The 18,826-nt window shown below is 42.6% G+C and overlaps 1 protein-coding gene across 3 annotated transcripts in view; it reads right to left on the bottom strand.

The window, feature by feature from the left end:
• The window catches only part of pear1 (platelet endothelial aggregation receptor 1), a 47,068-nt gene that overhangs the window by 6,739 nt on the left and 21,503 nt on the right, over nt 1-18,826 (bottom strand). For all 3 annotated transcript variants that reach the window (XM_017437938.3, XM_037980464.1, XM_037980463.1), the window contains exons 2-15: nt 12,808-12,918; nt 11,870-11,971; nt 11,679-11,779; nt 8,838-8,930; nt 6,034-6,280; nt 4,930-5,038; nt 4,594-4,730; nt 4,276-4,488; nt 3,449-3,623; nt 3,245-3,365; nt 3,008-3,171; nt 1,573-1,675; nt 870-1,022; nt 533-751 (exon numbers count right to left, since the gene is read on the bottom strand). In XM_017437938.3, coding sequence (XP_017293427.1) covers nt 533-751; nt 870-1,022; nt 1,573-1,675; nt 3,008-3,171; nt 3,245-3,365; nt 3,449-3,623; nt 4,276-4,488; nt 4,594-4,730; nt 4,930-5,038; nt 6,034-6,280; nt 8,838-8,930; nt 11,679-11,779; nt 11,870-11,971; nt 12,808-12,914 — 2,044 coding nt within the window. In that variant the 5' untranslated portion in view covers nt 12,915-12,918. The remainder of the gene's footprint in view (nt 1-532; nt 752-869; nt 1,023-1,572; nt 1,676-3,007; nt 3,172-3,244; nt 3,366-3,448; nt 3,624-4,275; nt 4,489-4,593; nt 4,731-4,929; nt 5,039-6,033; nt 6,281-8,837; nt 8,931-11,678; nt 11,780-11,869; nt 11,972-12,807; nt 12,919-18,826) is intronic.

Here is an 18,826-nt window from a genome sequence, read left to right as displayed (position 1 = left end):
CTCCTCCTCCTCTCCCATCGTCCTCCTCTGCAGATCCTCCTTCTCTCTATGAACCTTCTCAGCTCTCCTCCTCCTCTCCCATCGTCCTCCTCTGCAGATCCTCCTTCTCTCTATGAACCTTCTCAGCTCTCCTCCTCCTCCCTGCAGGTCCATATTCAACATCTTTGGTCCAATATGTCCCCTGTCCCTCCTCTGCACATGCCAAAACCATCTTTGTCTCCAAACCTGAACTGTTCATCTGATGGACTCATTTCTTCATCTCTGCCACCTGCAGCTCCTCCTCCTCGTCTCTTTGTTAGAACCGAACATCACGGCCGGTCTCATCTTGTAAACCTTCTCTCTCACTCCTGCAGCTTTCCTTCTGTCACATATCCCCCCTGACTCCTGTCTATAATCCGGCAGCTCTGAGTTATTCCTGCAGCTTTAGAATAGTGATGCTAATTTTTAAGCTGCCTTTACATGTTTTCTTTTTGTAGAAACAAATAACCATCTCAGGAGAGATCAGGTGAGTGGACAGAGCTTCTGCTGTTACCTGGAACGGCGTACTCGGAGTTGACGGTGCGGCTGGTGGAGAAGGAGACGGTCGGCGTGTTGTTCTGCTTCTCCTTCTGTCTCCGTCTGTAGAGCAGCAGCAGAGCCAGCAGCAGGACCACCAGGAGGACCAGCACCACGATGCCACTGATGGCCCCCCAGGACTCCTTCTCACCCGGGGGGAGAGGAACCATGACGCTGCCCGCCTGCTCCGAGGAGTCTGGTGGAAGGAAAACTCGAATACAGTAACTTTTACTTCTTTATTCGACTCGGTTTTAACTCCACTAACTCTGAATCAGGTACCTGGTTTCTGTTTCTGGGTCAGAAGTAGGACTTACTGTTCTGGCAGGTGGCCCCCCAGTAGCCTGGAGGACACACACACTCCCCGGTTTTCCTTAAACACGTGTCGCTGTTGGGGCAGCGCTCGGAGCAGGTCTGGTTACAGCGTGGCCCCCACAGGCCCTCAGGACAGGGCTCGCTGCAGCGGGGACCTGAAGGAAGTTCAATTAAACTGGTTTTAAAACACAGAAAATAAGATCTGCAGCCTGGATGAGAGACCTGAGGAGAATATGCAGAAATAAACCTCTAATTCCCCAAAATGTCAGCGTCACTGTGGGGCTCAATTATTCAAAGATTAAACGGTGAATATTTCAATTTCACAACAAAAAAAGGTTATAAAAACATTCCTTAGAAAGGTTAAAGTTTAGAAAAATGAAAACAATGACGTGTTATTCTGCTATTACTTGGAAAAAGAAAATGAAAGAAACTTTTTAGGCATTATGTATAGTTACTTGTAATATTAATTAATTTATTCTTGAAGACGTCATCATGTGACCCACACAATGAAGCATCATTGATGAGTTTATTACCCCCTAAGTCACAATCCTGAGGTAGTTTAAATTAATAAAATATTACTGTTCCTGAGCCATGAAAATAAACGTGAGGTCGTCTTAAAACCTGTGGCTTCCTGCGTCCTGTTGGACCTTCTCTGTGATACCAAAGCCAAGCTGGCAGCGATGGCGGCAGGACGTCATCACTTACCCGTCCAACCTGGCAGACAGCGGCACTCCCCGGAGGCGGGCTGGCAGCCGCTGGCATGAACACAGTCACACCTCTTCAGACAGCCGGGGCCGAACGTGCCCATCTGCACAGAGAACCGGAGCCAACGGCACCGAGTCATCGGGGGATTCTCTGCTCAGGCGCAGCCAGACAAAACATATACGACACCGGTTCTGTGGTTCTGTGGTTCTGTGGGCCTTACAGGCGGCTGCGTTGGGAGGGGGGGGATCCCAAACACAGAATAAAGCAGTTTGTGCAAAGAGTGACACAAGGAGAGACATCACAGGGATTTCATTCTGCAACAAACTTCAGATCTGAGCACCTGATTGTTCTTTTCTTCTACAGTTAGTGACATGCTGCGGGTCGAGTCCAGAACGTTTCTGTTTGCTTCTAAAAACAAACCGAGTTGCTTCAGCTCATTGGTTTCTGCTCAGCTCTCTGAGGTTCTGGTTCTGGTTCTGGACCGTTCTGCTGTGTTTGGGATCATTGTCCTGTTTGTCAGACAGATGGCCTCACATCTGACTCCAGAATCAGCCCAAACCATGAGCCCTCCACCACCGTGCTTGATGGATAGTATGAGGTGTTTGTGCTGAGAATCTGTTTGGTTTTCTCCAAAAATGCTGCTGAGAATTATGGATAAACATCCATTCTTTGGTCTTGTTTTCCTCCAAAGAGGCTTTCAGTCTTGTTGCTTTTTTGTGCAACAAGTTTTCTGTCATCCAGAGTCGTCGAGGGTCTCATTTCTAACCCATCTCAAAAACACTAGAGCTTTATTTTGAAAGCTCCTCTTTTGATGCAACACTTTTGAACACATCCAGATATAAAATTCAATGCCAATGATATTTTTTTTTGTTTTCCGGCTGCTCCTTTTTGCAAGTGTTGCCACAGTGAGTGAACTCGCATAAAAGATTTGGAAAGTGTTTTATGCCGGATGCCCTTCCTGGGTTCAAACCTGCAGCCTCAGGATTATCCATCTTCATTTCTAAACCGTACTGAAGTAGATTAAATCATAAACCTGGAGGCAGCTACCAACGATGGTTTACTCATGATGTTGGCGGAGGAGTGCACGGCTCAGAATACAGTTTTCAAGCTTTGCACAGAAAACTCTGCAACAATTGCTCACATGGCTTTATGTTTGCTTGGTTATAAATCTTCAGAATTCAGAGAGACTTCTGCTGAAGGTTTAATGATTTTCTCACAACGTTAAGTCGTGTTTTAGTCGTTAACTCGTCTCCAGCAGTCAATAAATGACCTTTGACCCTTCTCAGATTGATGGGCAGCAACAATTGCTTCTCTAAGCTCATTCATTGCTGATGTCTTTCTGCCTTGGCGGTGTGCTAACACACACCTGTATGACATGTCTCTGCACATAAAATGAAATCATGTGGATTTTAATGTTTCCCATGCAGGTACTCACGTGGCACGGCTGGTCGCACTGCGCCCCCTGCCAGCCAGCGGTGCACTTACAGGATCCGTCTGCCGGGTTACAGTTCGCCGCGTTGCTGCAGTGGCAGGTGGTGTTGCATCCTGGGCCCCAGGTCCCCTCAGCACAGGGGTCAGAACAGTCCGGGCCTCGCCAGCCTGCAGACATGAGAAACTGTAAGCTAATCTTTTTCACTTGCATGAAGTTGTTCTGTCAGATTTTTTCTTGTACCCTCTTTGCAAAAGCAGGTCCCGTCGATCGGTGAGCAGTCGATGAAGTTATCACAGGAGCACTCCACTGAGCAGTTCCTGCCAAAGGTGCCGCTTTTACACGGATTCTCACAGTGAAGGCCCTGCAGCAGAGAAATTACAGGAGGTACAGGAACAGCTTGATGTTTGTATTGATGGGTAAACTCAGGTGAAGAGCTCGGCTCACCATGAACCCAGGGGCACACTGGCACAGCCCTGTGGCGCTGTCACACACGCCTCCGTTCACACACAGACACGGCTCCACGCAGCCGTGACCGTAGAAGCCGTGAGCGCAGGTCTCGTTACAGTGAAGGCCGGCCCAGCCCGGCTGACACGTGCACTCTCCTTTCATTGGATGGCAGCTGCAGACGGGAAAATGACTCAAACTGTGAGAACATCTCAGCTCTCCGCAGGAGAAAGAAACCAAACGCTGGGATTGGCTTTTCATTGTGCGAACACTGAGTCACACTTCTGTTTTCCTGCTTGTTTGAATGTTCTTTACAATCTAACCACTTCTACAGACTTTGTGCCGTTTTAGTCGTTCTTATATCAAAACCTTCAGCTCATTCAGGAAATGGGTGCTATGACTTTTGGGTTTTGGAACTTTTATACTTTTCAAAAGATTTACCTTTTTATTTACAATTATTTCCCCATAAAACTACATAAAAATCTCTATTTCCTTCAAAAACATTGTTCTGTTGGAGATCTGTTTTTGTCTTTTAGTTCTTAGCTACTGTTCTGCAACTTTTAGCTTCTTGCTAACCTTTTGAAACTTTTAGCTTTTTGTAATTCATTATATTTAGCTTCTGACTTTAGCTTTTAATTAGCCTAATTAGCTAATTTTAGCTAGTGTTGTGCATATTTTAGCTTTAACAATTCGGTTTCAGCTTCTTCAGCAATGCTTTCACACAGAATTGTTCCAGTTTCATCTGGTCTGATTAGAAATGATGTTTGAAGCCGATCACCATGACGACCAGCCAGTCTTTTCCTCTCCTTCGGGACACACACACCCACCTGAGAGTGTGTTTCTCCTGACAGAGGCACTTCTGCTCGCAGTGCATGCCGTAATGCCCGGGCTCACACATCCTGTTCCTGCAGCGCGGCCCGCTGAACCCCGGCTCACACAGGCAGCTGCCATCGATGTTGAAGCAGCGTGCTCCGTTTGCACAGTCACACACACCTTTACAGTCCGGACCGTAGGAACCTGCAGCACACTCCTCGTTGCACCTGAACAGGAAACCACAGAGTGACACTGAAGAGCTGCTGACCAAATAAAAACCTGGAACTGCTGTTTTGTGGCGAGGAAGTGATATCAGGTGTAATTCTGCACACCTGTTCCCGGTGAAGCCATCGTTACACTGGCACTGTCCGGTTATCGGGTCACATTTACCACCGTTGTGACAGACACACTCCTCGGAGCAGTTTTGTCCAAACCACCCGTCAGGACATGGTTCTGTGCACACCGCACCCTGCAGAGAATGTTACAGAGCTGATGAAACACCATCTGGGACGAGGCGACGCCGCCTTCTGTGATTACTCAACAAAAAATCTAATCTGTGACAATCACAGACACTCAGGCAACAAGAAACTCCAGAACATCTGAGCCAGCTGGAACCAGAAACATTTTATAACCTTTATTAAAACCAGACAGACATCCTCGAGACGTACCGTCCATCCAGGAAGACAGGAGCAGACCCCCTTCCCCTTACAGGTCCCGCCATTCTGACAGGGACATCGCAGCTGGCATTTCTTCTTACCGGTACATGTCTTCTCACAGCTGGAGGACAGAGAGGAAGAGACACAGGAACAGAGACAGAAGGAAGGAGACAAGAGGACAGAGACAAGATGACAGAGATGGGGACAGGGACATGATGACAGAGAGGAAGAGACACAGGGACAGAGACAGAAGGAAAGAGACAGACAGAGGACTTAATGGATGTCTACAGTAACTCTGTGTCCTCGTGGGACATTCTTGAGGACAAAACTAAATGTTTAAATCCTGATGATTTAATTCTGAAACTTTCACTGATGGAAAAATAGAGAAATAAGACAATTTAGACAAAAACTGGAACAGATCAGATGACATCATCCAGGAACAGCTCAAACTTGGTGTCTCGTGTCTTCAGCCAATCAGAGCAGAGCTCGTTTGGCTCAAACTACCTGCAGCTGATAACTTCCTCTAACTGCATCATGGAGAAGCGTTTCTGATGCCTCCTCTTCCTCAGGGGCAGCTAAAAACAGGATGATTCACAGGCTGCAGCTCAGACCATCAGGGGGCTCTTTTCCAGCTTCAAATTAAGTTGTAGAAAAACTCATAAAAGATGCGAGTCTAAGGAACAGGAACGATTGAGGTAATGAAGCGATGTGTAATAAAGGCTGAACCAAGTGTCTCCCAGCAGAAATATTTACCTCTGAAGATGTTTGAGTCCAAACCAGGAGGCAGTTTGAGCTCTGAGAGCAACACTAAAAATGGAAATGTTAGTCTGTGGGTCCACACCTCAACAGCCTGAACTAACATCCTTAAATTCAGCCTCAGAGACATCTGGAGAAAAGTCTTACTTTTACTTTAGATCCTGAACTTACTGCAACATTTTACTTTAATTAATATGATCCTCACTAATTCTTGACTTTTATTCTTGAATTTTCCCCCTTTTTGCTTTTCTATACCTGCTTGATGTTGTTCAGAGTCACAGTGAGCTGGAGCCCGTCTCTCAGAGAAAACTTTACTGAACTGAACTTTAATAGTTTTTATTTTTAATTTTATGCACTTACAAAGTCCCAGTGAAGCCACCCGGACACGTGCACTCTCCCGTTGATTTATCACAGGATCCACCGTTTTTGCACCTGCACGCCTGCCGACAGCCCCTCCCGAAAGTCCCTGCAGGACAGGAGTCCTCACAGAGGAGTCCGAGGAAGCCCGGCGGACACTGACAGGCTCCGTCCAGCGGCTCGCAGAGAGCGCCGTTCTCACACCGACAGTCCTGACGGCAGCCCGGACCCCAGTGTTTGGCATCACAGTCTGGAAGGTGAGGAACAGAAACACAGTGTTTTATTTAAAACATTTATTCCACCATGCAGTCAACATTATTAACAAAAATAAGCAAATACATGGAAAGTTAACTGGTAAATCTTCTAAAGCTCAATAAGAGTCCAAACTGTTGCAATAATTAATAACATAAAAAACTGTTTCATTTAGTTTGACAACATTTTTCTACTTCAGCCACTTCTTTTTTGTTCTTCACAAACATTTTTATTCATTTCCAGTAAAAACTAACAGCAGAGACTCACATCAGTGAAATTTAAACAAGTGCACAATAATATAAAGATGAACATAAAATGTTCTTTTCCTTGGTTCAGAAAAGGCTCCAAACAAGATGAGGGATGATGAACGAGTAGCTGTTCCTGCTGAAGCACTTTAAAACCATTAATTAATTATTAATTCAATTATTCATTTATTATCTGATAGTCTTCAGTGGAGCTGCTCCGGATCTTCTGAAACGAGATCCACAAACATTCAAGTCGAAGTCTGGGCTGCTCAGAGTTTGGGTCGGATGGTTTCTCTGGGAGTAAAGCAGAACCAAATTAGGCTCGATGCAAACGGTGCAGCTGAGGCCTGCAGAGTTTAACATTTAGGACCCAGGACCGAGGACCCAGGACCCGGGACCGGTCCCTTCTTTGTTTAAAAGAACCGGTTCTCTCTGTGGGCACTGCAGAAAGGTTCTGTTGGATTTTGTCACGTTGAGTAATGAGGTTCTCAGCTGGAGCGGTGAATGTGTTTACATAGACTCTCTGCAGGGTGGCGAGGTGTGTGTGTGTGTGAGTGGGTGTGTGTGTGTGTGAGTGGGTGTGTGAGTGGGTGTGTAAAGTGAGAGCTCAAACAACCCCACAGACGATGGTTTAAAGTTGAAATAAGCAAAAAAAAAAAAAACTGCAGCAGCATTTCTTCATGTGCCTCCTGTTCCTCTTTGCTCCATAAATATTAAATCATTTAAACTTTTTTTTATTACACTTTTCATTTATAAATCCAAAAAGCTTTAAAATGAAGAACTTCCTCACCTCGTCCAACCACAAGCAAACACCCAACTAGAGAAACTTTCACAGATGAATAGATTAGATATAAACTCTGCAGCCCCTTACCTGCACAGAAAAGCCTTTTCTGAGCGCTAAAAGAGTAAATATGTTTTAAAAGCAAACATGTGAAAACTCACATTGTTATTGATTCCAGCCAAAGTATTATATATTAGTATTATTAGCTATTCATGCACAGCTCAGTTTATTTGAGCATAAAGTTCTTACTCCCATCCAAAGGTCAAGGAGGTACAAACATTTAGAAATGGATTTAATATACAAAAAACTTTAAAAGTATTTATGGAGCTTATGTGAATCTGATCATTATTTAAGCAACTATGTGAATATTTCTCTGCAAGTGTCATTAATGTGTGTTTTATAAATTAAATCTGCCTTTCTGTGTTCATGTGAACAAATACCAGATTCGTGTATCAGAGGTGGTGTTTCTTCCGAGGAATGCGCTCCGATAGGATGGGAAAATTCCTCTTTTTCCCTCGTGGATTGGTCACATTTGCAGTTTGCTTTCCTCCAAACTCCACAGAATTTCCAGAAAAGGCTCTCAGTGCTGCTTTTTATGGTTTAGGTGAAGAATTAAATAGAGTAACGTGACTTTTTAAGATTTATTTTTACCTCGTTTTCCGCCTTTGTTTCACACAAACACAGAACATTTTGTACCTAAACCTCTTTGAACTGTTCTCCATATTTAGGAGCAAACCGTCCAAAAAGTGTTCAATATGAAAACATCAAGCCCCCCACTCCTCTTCCCCACAGATGCATAACTCAGCACACAGACATCCAGGAAATACTGCTCTTATTCACCCCCCCACCCAAAAAATGCTCCCATTAGGGTGAAGTCAAGCAGGAAAAACAGAAGAAAACACAGAGAAGTGCAAAGAAAGACAACTTAAGTGAGGGTTAGGGTAGAAGTGTAAGAAGAGAAGGAGAGTGGGGTAACATTTTCCATTTCCCCTTCCCGTCCCCCCCTCCCTGTCAGGACTTCAGCCGCTACCCGCTGAAGTTAATTTGAGAACTCTGCAGAAGAATGAAGGAGAAAAGGAGGAGGGAGGCTGTGTGCTGCTAACCAGGCTGGGAGGCTGGGGGGATGAAGGTAGTGGAAACTTTATTTCCAGGAGGGAAACATCATGACCGTCCAGAAACGTGGAGTTTAGAGACAAAAAGTTCATTTTACTGCTCAGGAGAAACATTATGGAACCATTTCTGCTGAATAAACATCGAATCTTACTGAAAACTTTCATCCTTTTTACTCCTGACTGTTAAAGCTTAAATCGGAGCAGGTTGTGCAGCTCAGAGTTCTTCTGGACTCCGGGCTGAAGCTGATGAGTCACTGCTGAGCGTGCCGTCATGCCCTCAGTGCTCATTTCCTGCTGGTTAAGTCAGTTTATGTGCAGTGAAGAGCTCTTTGGAGTTGGGAAGAAGAGAAAGTAAGGAGTGAAAACTCAAACCTGAGTCTAAAGGAGCATCTCTGAGAGAAAACGGCAGATTCGTACCGTTGGAGCAGTCGTCTCCTCTCCATCCTCTCTCACACTGGCAGCGGTCTGGAGCGACACATCGGCCGTGGACGCACTCCCTGCTGCAGTGAGCTGGAATCACAAGTTTTAAATATTAAAGATGAACCTGAGATCCTCAGTCCTCCTCGGCACAGGACATCTTGTATATAAGGTTGTTTTTTTCCAGTTTGAGCAACACGACTGCAACGTTCTCAACATGAGATGATCTTAGGCTCAAACTCTGGCATGAAAGCGACAGGCGACATGCATTCCCTCATTTCTACATCTGATGCCCTTTGTGCTGGATGAGTGGATCATTGGAACTACAGCCTCTTCTTCTCGTCACAATCAGAGAAGGAACTGCAGGCGCGACAGCTGGGCTCCGCCGTGCAGCTGAGGCCGTTCATGCCAACAAACGGCACCAACATCAGCTGGCATTTATGACGGGGACAAATAATCGCTGAATAAATTGTAGCAGAAGCAGTTCTTGTTGAGAGCTACATGTTTTCAGTTCCATTTAAACGCAATAAAGAAGATTCTGACAGATTACTCGTTTAGCCTGTGGCTACAGGAGGATCTAACATGTCATCACATAAAAGAGGCAAATATGATTCTATATAATTAGACGTGTTTGGAATAATTAAAAACAGCAGAGAGGAGAGAAAGCAGCTTCAGAGACGAGATGACATGTTGCTGGGAGAAATTACAAACTTGAAACAGAGATCAGTGGGCTCCTTGTTGGCTTTTATGTTTGGTGACAAAAGAAACCTTCTTCCAGAGAAGCTGCTGCTGTTTCAGCAGAGAGCACAACTGCTGATTATCTCTGCTGAATATCAGGTTTGTGGCTTCAGAGCACAGAAACCCTCTTATTATCATCACTGATGTTTGTGCAGCGAAGGTAGGAAAGGACAAACGCTCGAACAATATTTATACACGTTGGCTGCAGAAGAAACTGAAAATGGCTGCTGGTTCGCTTTAAAGTTTTGCACATTCATTTGCTCGAAATCTGCAGAATATTATACTTCAGGAAATGATGATGAACATGTTTAAGGTTTTACTGTATTTGGTGGGAAAACTGCAGAAACTGCCACCAGAAAAGAAGACAAAGTTAAAACAAGAGGTAAAAATGATCGTTTTCACAAACTTTTCAGATTTTAACCAACTAATTAAACGTCACAGAGAATTATGGTCCCAACTATAGCTGCTGGATGAAGGTCACAAACATTTCTGTCTTTATTTTTTTTATGACTGTAACAGTTACTGATGGATGTGATGTTGAGTCATTGTTAAAGATAATTTGTTTTCTGTAAATTTGAGATTGTGTCAAGCTTTTACTTTAATCTGCATCACACCGGGTTGTTAGATTTTGTTTGTTTGTTTAACATCGAATTTAAAAGCACAGTTTGTAGAATGTATGTTTTTTTTAGGAAACAGAATATTCATATTTTAGATAATTTATTCATAACCCAGGATGGATAACAGGTCTGAGTTTGTCTGTGAAAAATATTTTCTTATTTCTATAGAATCTGCTGCTTCTCCCATAAATCCAGAATATAATGACACAAACATCCCATGAATGGATGCATATCGCCCGCCACATGGCTTTCCAAAGTTTCATTTAAAAATCTCAACCAATCTGTGAGAGCTCAGATTATTTGTGATTTGTGGGACGACTCTCAGCTCCCACCAACATCTGTAAAAGTTGTAGCCATTTTTGTGAATCCTGTAAATAAAATAGGTTTTGTAGTTTATTTAGTTTGAGTTGATTTATTTGTTATTTATCTTTTCATGCCCTTGTAGGAATTTAAAATTGAAACAAGTGTGCTTATCACAAATCTTATTATATGTGAGCTCTAACTTTGTTACTTTTTTTTGTCCTGTTTTGGGAGGCGTGGTTTTAGTTTTGTACCCTTTAAAATACTTTTTGTTAAGTATTCTGCATAAAAAGTGTTTTATAAATACATTCTGATTGATTCTTCGGGGTTTTGTTGAGCTCCCTCCCTGGATATAAAATCAGCAGAAATGATTTTATTATTGACTCTGAAATGAGGTTTTTACCCTGAGCTGTGAACCGAACAGCCTTTTAGCTGACAAAACAAAAGCAGCTAAATTTAAGCGAAACCATGAAATGCAAATATATTTGATCTGTTTTGTTTTCCACCCGTAGCCTCAGACTCTGAAGCGCCAATCAAACCCATAACTGAGGTACTTTATGCTCAGATTTATTCTGAAAAAACCGAGAGGCAGCTTGTCTACGAGCTGCTGGAGGAAGAAACGTCAGATTCTTATTTTCCTGTAACATCTGATCACAGCTGAGCAGGTTGGGTTTGTTTTGGGCAAAAGTCTTGAGCCATCTGCCATGTCTTTATTTTTTCCTTCCCTTTACTGTCAGTGATTCGGATCAGCAGACTTCCTGAAGGTCCCGAGTTTTTCTTTAAACTTTGGCTGATTTTTCACTCAGTTTCAGTCCTTTCACTTGAACATTTTCATTTTCTTTAGCTGAAAACTTAATAATGCATGATGCTGTTCACCTGCTGAAAGTTTTTTTTGTTTTGACCTCCATTTGTTCAGATTCTGCAGATAAATAAAATACACTAAATATGCCAAGTTGGAGCTACACTCTTATATTCTGTTAAAATGTGTTTTCTTTGGTGTTTTTTTTATTGATTCAACTAAAATAAATAAATAAATTGTGTCTCTGTGACAAGCTGCTGGGAACAGAGAGCCTAAAGATTCAAATTAAACTTTATTAATCTGTCTGTGTGACGACAGTTTTATGGTTAATAATTTAAGAAGTGGTTTAAGACTTCTGCCCAAACAAAAGGTTTTATTTTTACTTACGGACACATTTGTCTCCGCTCTCGTAGTATCCTGGACAGCACTGGTACCTCCGGCGGTATTCAGTCCTCACCGCCTGCCTGTAGGCTGTTTTATAGGTGATCCTGAAAGATTTACATTTAGTTTTATTGTTCAGTGATGGGAACAGGAAGTCAGGAAGAGGAAGAGGAAGTGAGTCATGGTGCTGCGACCACCTGTGGCGCGGGCATCTGTAGGAGGTCCAAGGGTCCGAGCACGGCTCCTCGGTCACGTGATCGTAAGGATGAGAGTAGGACTCTTTGACTGAGGTGGTGTAGCTGAAAGAAGAACAAAATGCATCAAATGGGATGGAGAAAGATTAAGATGCAACATTTATTGATCCTCAGGAATCAGAACTGACGTTAACTTTTGGTTTAGGTAAAAATCCAAAAGATCCCACAGGATGAAATGTGATCCAATCCTGACTCCTGTTCTCCGAGCAGAAACTATCCGCTGGTCCTGTGAAATACCTCAACATCTGCTCGATACATCAGGAGGAACAAACTGAGACCTGCATGATTCCCAGATGGACGATGCCAAATTAATTTGATGATTCACATCTGCGGTTTTGAAAGGAATGATTCAACTATAAAACCATCAGATATAGGTCATAAATTCACGGAGCCATTAAAACTGTGGTAAATAAGAGAATTGTTAAATGCAAACTAAACTAACATGAAGACGAATAACATTTAAATTTATAACGATACCAGAAAACAATGGAAATATAAGGCGAGTCATTCTGATAACACCAAGAATTAGATGTAGCCTTTCATAAAAAACTTTCAATAAAATTTAAAAGTAAATGAATGGCTCTGCCTTAATGAGAGGCCTGCAGTGTTTAGAGTTTAACAAAAGGGGTTTATACACAAAAAAGACACACACACACACACACACACATATGTTATATATACAAAGTTAATGCTCTTCTGCACTGGAGAGTGTATAAAAACTTAAAGATGTGAAAATATAAACCTGAGTCTGCTGCTGTGAATTCTGTCAGTGACTTCTACCTGCAGACCCGTTTAAATCTGTTCAGCTGCAGCCTTTTATCAACGTGCACACGTGCACACATGTGAGCAAACGTGTTTGTTTTAAAGCCGTGAGGGCTCACCTCTCCCACAGGCTGCACACGTTGGGGTCTCGGGGGTCCAGGCAGCAGCTCAGACCGATCAGGAAGCCAAGAAGCTGCAGGACGGCAGAGCAGCACAAAGCCTGCATGGTCCTGAGGGGGGAAACAAAGGAAGGCATGCTTACAGAGGACTGCAAAACCGTTCCTGCGTCCGCAGAGCAAGGTCGAAACAAACTCCTGTTGTTTTAACAGATCATCACTCAGGAGACACAGAATATTCAGCTGCAAATTCCAGCTGCATTACTGGGCTACTACTACTACTAGTATATTATTAGCCCTGAATGTTAACTTTTCCATGGAAATTTGGTTTATTTACGCAGTTTTTACAAACAACAATAACTTTGATGCAAACAAAGAAAGTGAACTGCATTAATTCTTTTTGGTTTTAATTTACTGTAATTAACAATTTGTTGGGTGGAAAGCTTTTGTTTACCAACAGCACAAAGCCCAGATTTAGCCTCTGACTGTAAAAGAGTTCATTAAGCGCTCAGCAGCAGTGAGGCGAAGCTGTCTGCGGCCCGCTGAGCTCCTCAGAACAGAAAACCCAACATCAGCCGAGGCACACGGAGAATACGAGACCACAAGAAAGAAACTGACTCCTGACTCCATCTATCAGAGCGGAGAAGCCTCCTCTGCTGTCCCCCGTCCACACTCCAACATCTGGATCTGATCAGAGAGCCAGCCAAGCACAACGTCCCGGATCGGGGACTCGGTTAGGCTCTCAGGGAGCAGCAGGGAAAGGACTTGTTTCTCCATCTTATCCCTTAAAATATCCACTGAAAAGAGCAGAAGTTCAGCAGGCTGGTCATGTGATTGTTTTGATAAAAGCATCATGGGAATGTGACGTTGACTCTGGATCATCTGAAGTCCTTCAGCTCGTTGGAAAACATCTCAGATGTCAGAAAGAAAAAAGTGTGACAGTTTGTTCTTTTCAGGGCATGACTCCACCGTCCAATCACATTCTGTTTCTGCTCATGTCTGCGTTTTCCCCCTTGAGGTTTTGTCCTCCTTCCACTTTTCAGCCTCATATTTGTATTTTGATCTACGTGAAATTATCAGCAAATATTCTGAGGTGGCTTTTCAGAACCGCATCAGCCTCGTGATGATTTTCACATTTCCACCTGGAGAAGAAATTTATGGAGAAAAAGCTCCACATCCACAAAGCCTCACTTCTGTTTGTTTTTTTAGATCCTGCTGTACTTTATTTGAGTTTAGTTTTCTTTTATTTAGCATCTAATATCTATTAGAGGCTTTTAACTAGTGGTTAAGTTACCTGGTTACCACCTGTTACTCCTCACAGTAAAGATCCTTCACTTATCAAACAAGAACTCATCTACGGTAGATTGTTTCCTTTTGTAAGAATTTCAGCAGGAGTTTTAGTTGTTTGTGCCTCTTATAATGAAAGGTGGGTGATCATGTGATTACATGTTTGTTTTTCTGTCTGTTAGAAAAATATCTCCTGAACCACTGGATGGGTTTGAATGACAGTAATCAACCCAATTCAAGATGGCTGCCACAGCTAATAAACAGAAACATGGCTGTAACTCAGTCAGTCTAAAGATACTGAGTTAAATGTGGTGCGGTGGTAGCTGAGAGTCATCTCCAACACAAAATCTGAGCTTTGGCGTGAAAGATGGCAGGTAATACGCATTCCTTCAAGAAATGCTAGTTTAATTTTTATTAAACTAAAGTTTTTTTCCATTTGATCCTGCATTGGGTCGTCCTTTAATTATGAATATTTATGCAAAGTTTATTTTTCCAGTTTATATTTTTTTCTCCATCCGCACGATTCTAACATAAACAAGACTGTAATATTCATGCCGGGCCACTAGATGGCGAGAACATCAATGTGAACAACATATGAAAACAGAAAAAGAACGTTCTTAGCTCGGCTAAAGATTCTCCTAAAATTTAGTTTATTATTTGATGACATTTAACATTTCCTCTCAGTTATTAACCATTTTAGAGCCTCGATTAAAGTTTGATGTTGACAGGATTAGTGTGAAGTGAGACGAGGAAAACAAAAGTTTAAAAAATAAATATGCTGGTGTAGATTCTCAGTCATCCAGGCCATGGTAAATTCAAAAAAAGTTAAAAAACAAAAACAACTGGATAGAAGTCCAGTTGTTTTTGTTTTTTAACTTTTTTTGAATTTAAAAAATAAAGGCTTCATTGTTGTTTTGGTGTCCGGGGACACCAGGTGGCAGGTTAGCATGAATTAAAATAAGATGCTAAGTCACTGTTTCTGAAAGATGCCATAAAACTCCTATTTTTTGCACGAGAAAAAAAAAGTTGAAAAGTTTAAAAAACTTAGTTTTACTGCCTCCATTTGTGTTGTGGACAGTCGTGCAAACGCAGCAGGAAGTCTGGATGCAGACGTGACCTAAATGTTGGCCTTAAACACAAGTCCTTATTGACTATCCTCTGCCGCCCCTTCCTGCACAAACAAACTAAGATTTTAATAAATAAGAAATACAAAAAGCTGTTTCCTGATGGTTCTTACTACTGGTGGATCAGTTTCCACCACAGGAGGAAAACTGGTAACTCTCAGCTGTAGAAGCAGTTTCCTGAGAGCCAGAATGTGATGCAATGATTGCATTTCAGTATAAAAACTCCGATCTGCAGCTGTATTAAATTACACATTTAAAAGATATAATAATAATGTTGAGTCACATATAATTATCATCACTTGTTAATGTTCAAACAGAATAAATAACTTCTGTAATTACAGATTAGGAGTCTAAAAAGGTAAGAAACGGATTCTGACGTGTTGAACTCAAGCAGTTTCAGACATTTCTGAGAGATTTCTCTCTCGTTGACGACAGCATTTTTACTCAGACTTATCTCTGTCCTGAGAAAACCAAACTGAATTTTATTTTCTAAGATCTTCAAGGCTGTCCTTCTATCACAATCATGAATCCTGTTTACCAGTGGATTACTGCATCCTGCAGGTTTTAGATGTTTCCCCGCTCTTCGGCAGGTCTTAAAGCTCTGCAGAAGCCTGTTAATCACTCAAAAAGAAAATTAGAGTTCCTGAATAACTGTTTGACTTCATTCTGCTCATTTTGGGGGTAAAAAATCCTCCTGAATAATAAAACAAGATGACAGCAGCAGTATATGCTGATTTTACCCTTTTGATGTGTGTATTTGTTGATCTTGGTGTCGGTTTGAATATTTGCTGCTCTTGGTCCTGTTTCAGGTGGTCTTCACCCCAGAACTAGATTGTGTTTAGTTAAGAAAAACTAAATTACTGGACTATAATTAGAAGTTTTGCCTCTGGCGTTCTGGCGGTAGTTTCTGTGTTCGTCTGCGTTCTCGCTCCGGCTCCGTCGTGTTGTCTGCTTGTGGTGCAGAAACATATTTCAGTCATTTTTCATGCACATATTTACATTTAAAGTCACCATGCTCAGGAAATCATGTGAAATTTCCTGAAATGAGAAGATTTGCCTGTGGCTTCGTGAAAAATACATGTTTTTAGCTCTGCCAAGGGCAGTGGTTCTGTTCCCATCAGAACCACTTCAAATACGTTTACAGAACCCGTTCTTTATACACACGCACGACTACACCTTCTCTGCTGTCTTAGTTTTTCATACTGACGCCGACGGGCTGAAGCTGCATCGTGCTTCGGGGCTCACCTCCTTTTCTTTCCACAGCAGAGGTAAAAAGAGTCGCAGCGTTTATGGCTGCTCCAGCAGCCGACACTGAACATTTACTGCTGGAAACTCAGCCTTTTACAGCTAAGGTTCGACTGTCACACCGAGCACAAGGACGCTGGCTCACTCCCTTCTTCTTCCTCACTCACCTCGTGCACTCTCCCTCTGTGCGCACTCTTAAAGGAGCCACGCCACTTAACGAACACTACATTGCATCATACCAGTGCATTCATGCAAAGCAATAAAATCTGATAAAACAGAATTACAGCCCTAAAAGTTATCCAGCTCTCCAGTAAGCTGGCAGCTGTTTTCTGCATAACTTTACTTTGTACAGAAGAGCTGAGCAGGAGTCACACTCTGTATACTCTGTTTCAGATTCTTGTGAAACAGAGCTGCAGCTGTGTCTAATTCTAACTTAACTGTTTACAGTTTTTTCTTATTATTATTTTATTTTAAACTTGGAGACACCAAAGTAATTCCTCTGCTGGTTACACAGTCATATCAGATCAGCAGCTGTTCCCAGGTCAGATTTGACTTCAGGCTCCTGAAGCGATGTGGATAACTGTGTCTCAAATCATCCTGATCTCCACGCGTCCTCAGACTGTGGGTGTGTTCACACTTGTGCTGAGCTCTGAATAACCCAGGATGGATGCCAGAATTTATTCCTACAGTTGTCAGAAGGATTTAAGTTTGGAAATTCAGAGAGAAATTCTCATAGAAGAGTCAAGCTAACAGCTACTCGGGGATTTCCACCATTTTAAATAACTCAAACCTGAAGGTTTTACAATCTGTATTTGTATTTTGGGGTTACACTCGAGGTCTGAGTCATGGCTTCTGTTAGCTGAACTCTCCCATGAGAATTTCTCCCTGATTCTCCAACCTGAGATTGCTCTTACTTCTGTCTACTGCAGGTAAGATAATGACTGCTCGTAACCACTTCACTGTCTTAGAATATCCCTTTAGCACAGCTGAGTGGCTGTTTTTTCACTGCTTTAGATTTGCAAAGATACAACACAGAAGCAGAAAATCCAGATCCCCAGATCTCCTGTTTCTGATAAACCTCCTCGGACTTCTCTCCTGCCCGCCGTCGGGAGTTAAGTCACTTACTGGCACAAACACCGAACCCATCTGTGCCACAAAAACAACATTTTATAAGAACAGACATGTGGCTTTTATTAAGAGAACTCAACAACTCATCAACCGCCACTTCATTGGATTCAGGGTAAATACTTTTCATTAGCTTCTCTCCGTTTTAATTGCGCTTCATTAGAGAAAGGCTTCAAACCACACGGGGATTCTTAAATGCTGAGCAGGAGAGCTTAATGAGTGCAGATAGAGTTGTTTTGAAGTCAGCTGATGTTTGTTTTACATGTTTGGGTTCCCTGCAGGAGGGATGGGGGTGGAGGGGGGGCAGGTAGACGTCTGGAGTTCCAGGTGGTCTCATCATCAGCGAGGAGGAGGAATAAAGAGATTCTGTAACATTCAGCTAAAAGCAGCCGTTACTTCAGACTGCAGCTCGGAAACAGCCCGATGAATGCCTGATCATTTTCCCATTTAACGCACTGAGCTGGCAGTGATGCTTTTACATCTCAACAAAGTTTGAACCAAAATCAGTAAAATAAAAAAAAGAAAAAAAAAACTATTGTTGTGGTTGCATTAACCTATTTTTAGACTTTAAGTGAAGAAAACAGCAGCCAATCTTATTCAGTGCCATGAAACTTTCATGTGGCTCCATAAAACAATAGAAAATGAGTAAAATAACCACACACACACACACACACACACACACACAGCACTGATGGTGTGTTTTTATGTTCAGGAGACATCACACAGCTCCACATGCTGAAATGAGTTCAAACTAAAGGAAATCTAGTTGCTTCACAGTCCAGCAGACGCAGCACTCGTCACAGAAATGTTGTCTGAATGGACCCAGAACCGCTCAGAGGCTGCAGAACACAAAACCCAAACACAGGAACTGCTTTGACTTTAGTCTCGTTAGATTATCCAAAGACCAAGCTCCATCTTATATCAAAGATCTTATCGTTCCATATTTTACTAACAGAGCTCTTTGTTCTCAGACTGCAGGTTTACTTGTGGTTCCTAGAGGTTCTAAAAGTAGAACAGGAGGCGGAGCTCCAACTTCCAGTTTCTGTCCGTGAGGCTGACACCCTGTCTACGTTTAAGACTTTCCTTTCTGATAAATCCTACAGTTCGGGTTGGTTTGGGTTTCCTGAGGTGTCCTTTAATTCTGCTGCTGGAGGACAAACTGCCCACATGTCCTCACTCTGCTGCTGGAGGACAAACTGCCCACATGTCCTCACTCTGCTGCTGGAGGACAAACTGTCCAC

The sequence above is a fragment of the Kryptolebias marmoratus genome, linkage group LG16, assembly GCF_001649575.2.
Source record: "Kryptolebias marmoratus isolate JLee-2015 linkage group LG16, ASM164957v2, whole genome shotgun sequence".
Taxonomy (NCBI): domain Eukaryota; kingdom Metazoa; phylum Chordata; class Actinopteri; order Cyprinodontiformes; family Rivulidae; genus Kryptolebias; species Kryptolebias marmoratus.
This window is presented reverse-complemented; position numbering and strand designations above follow the sequence as displayed.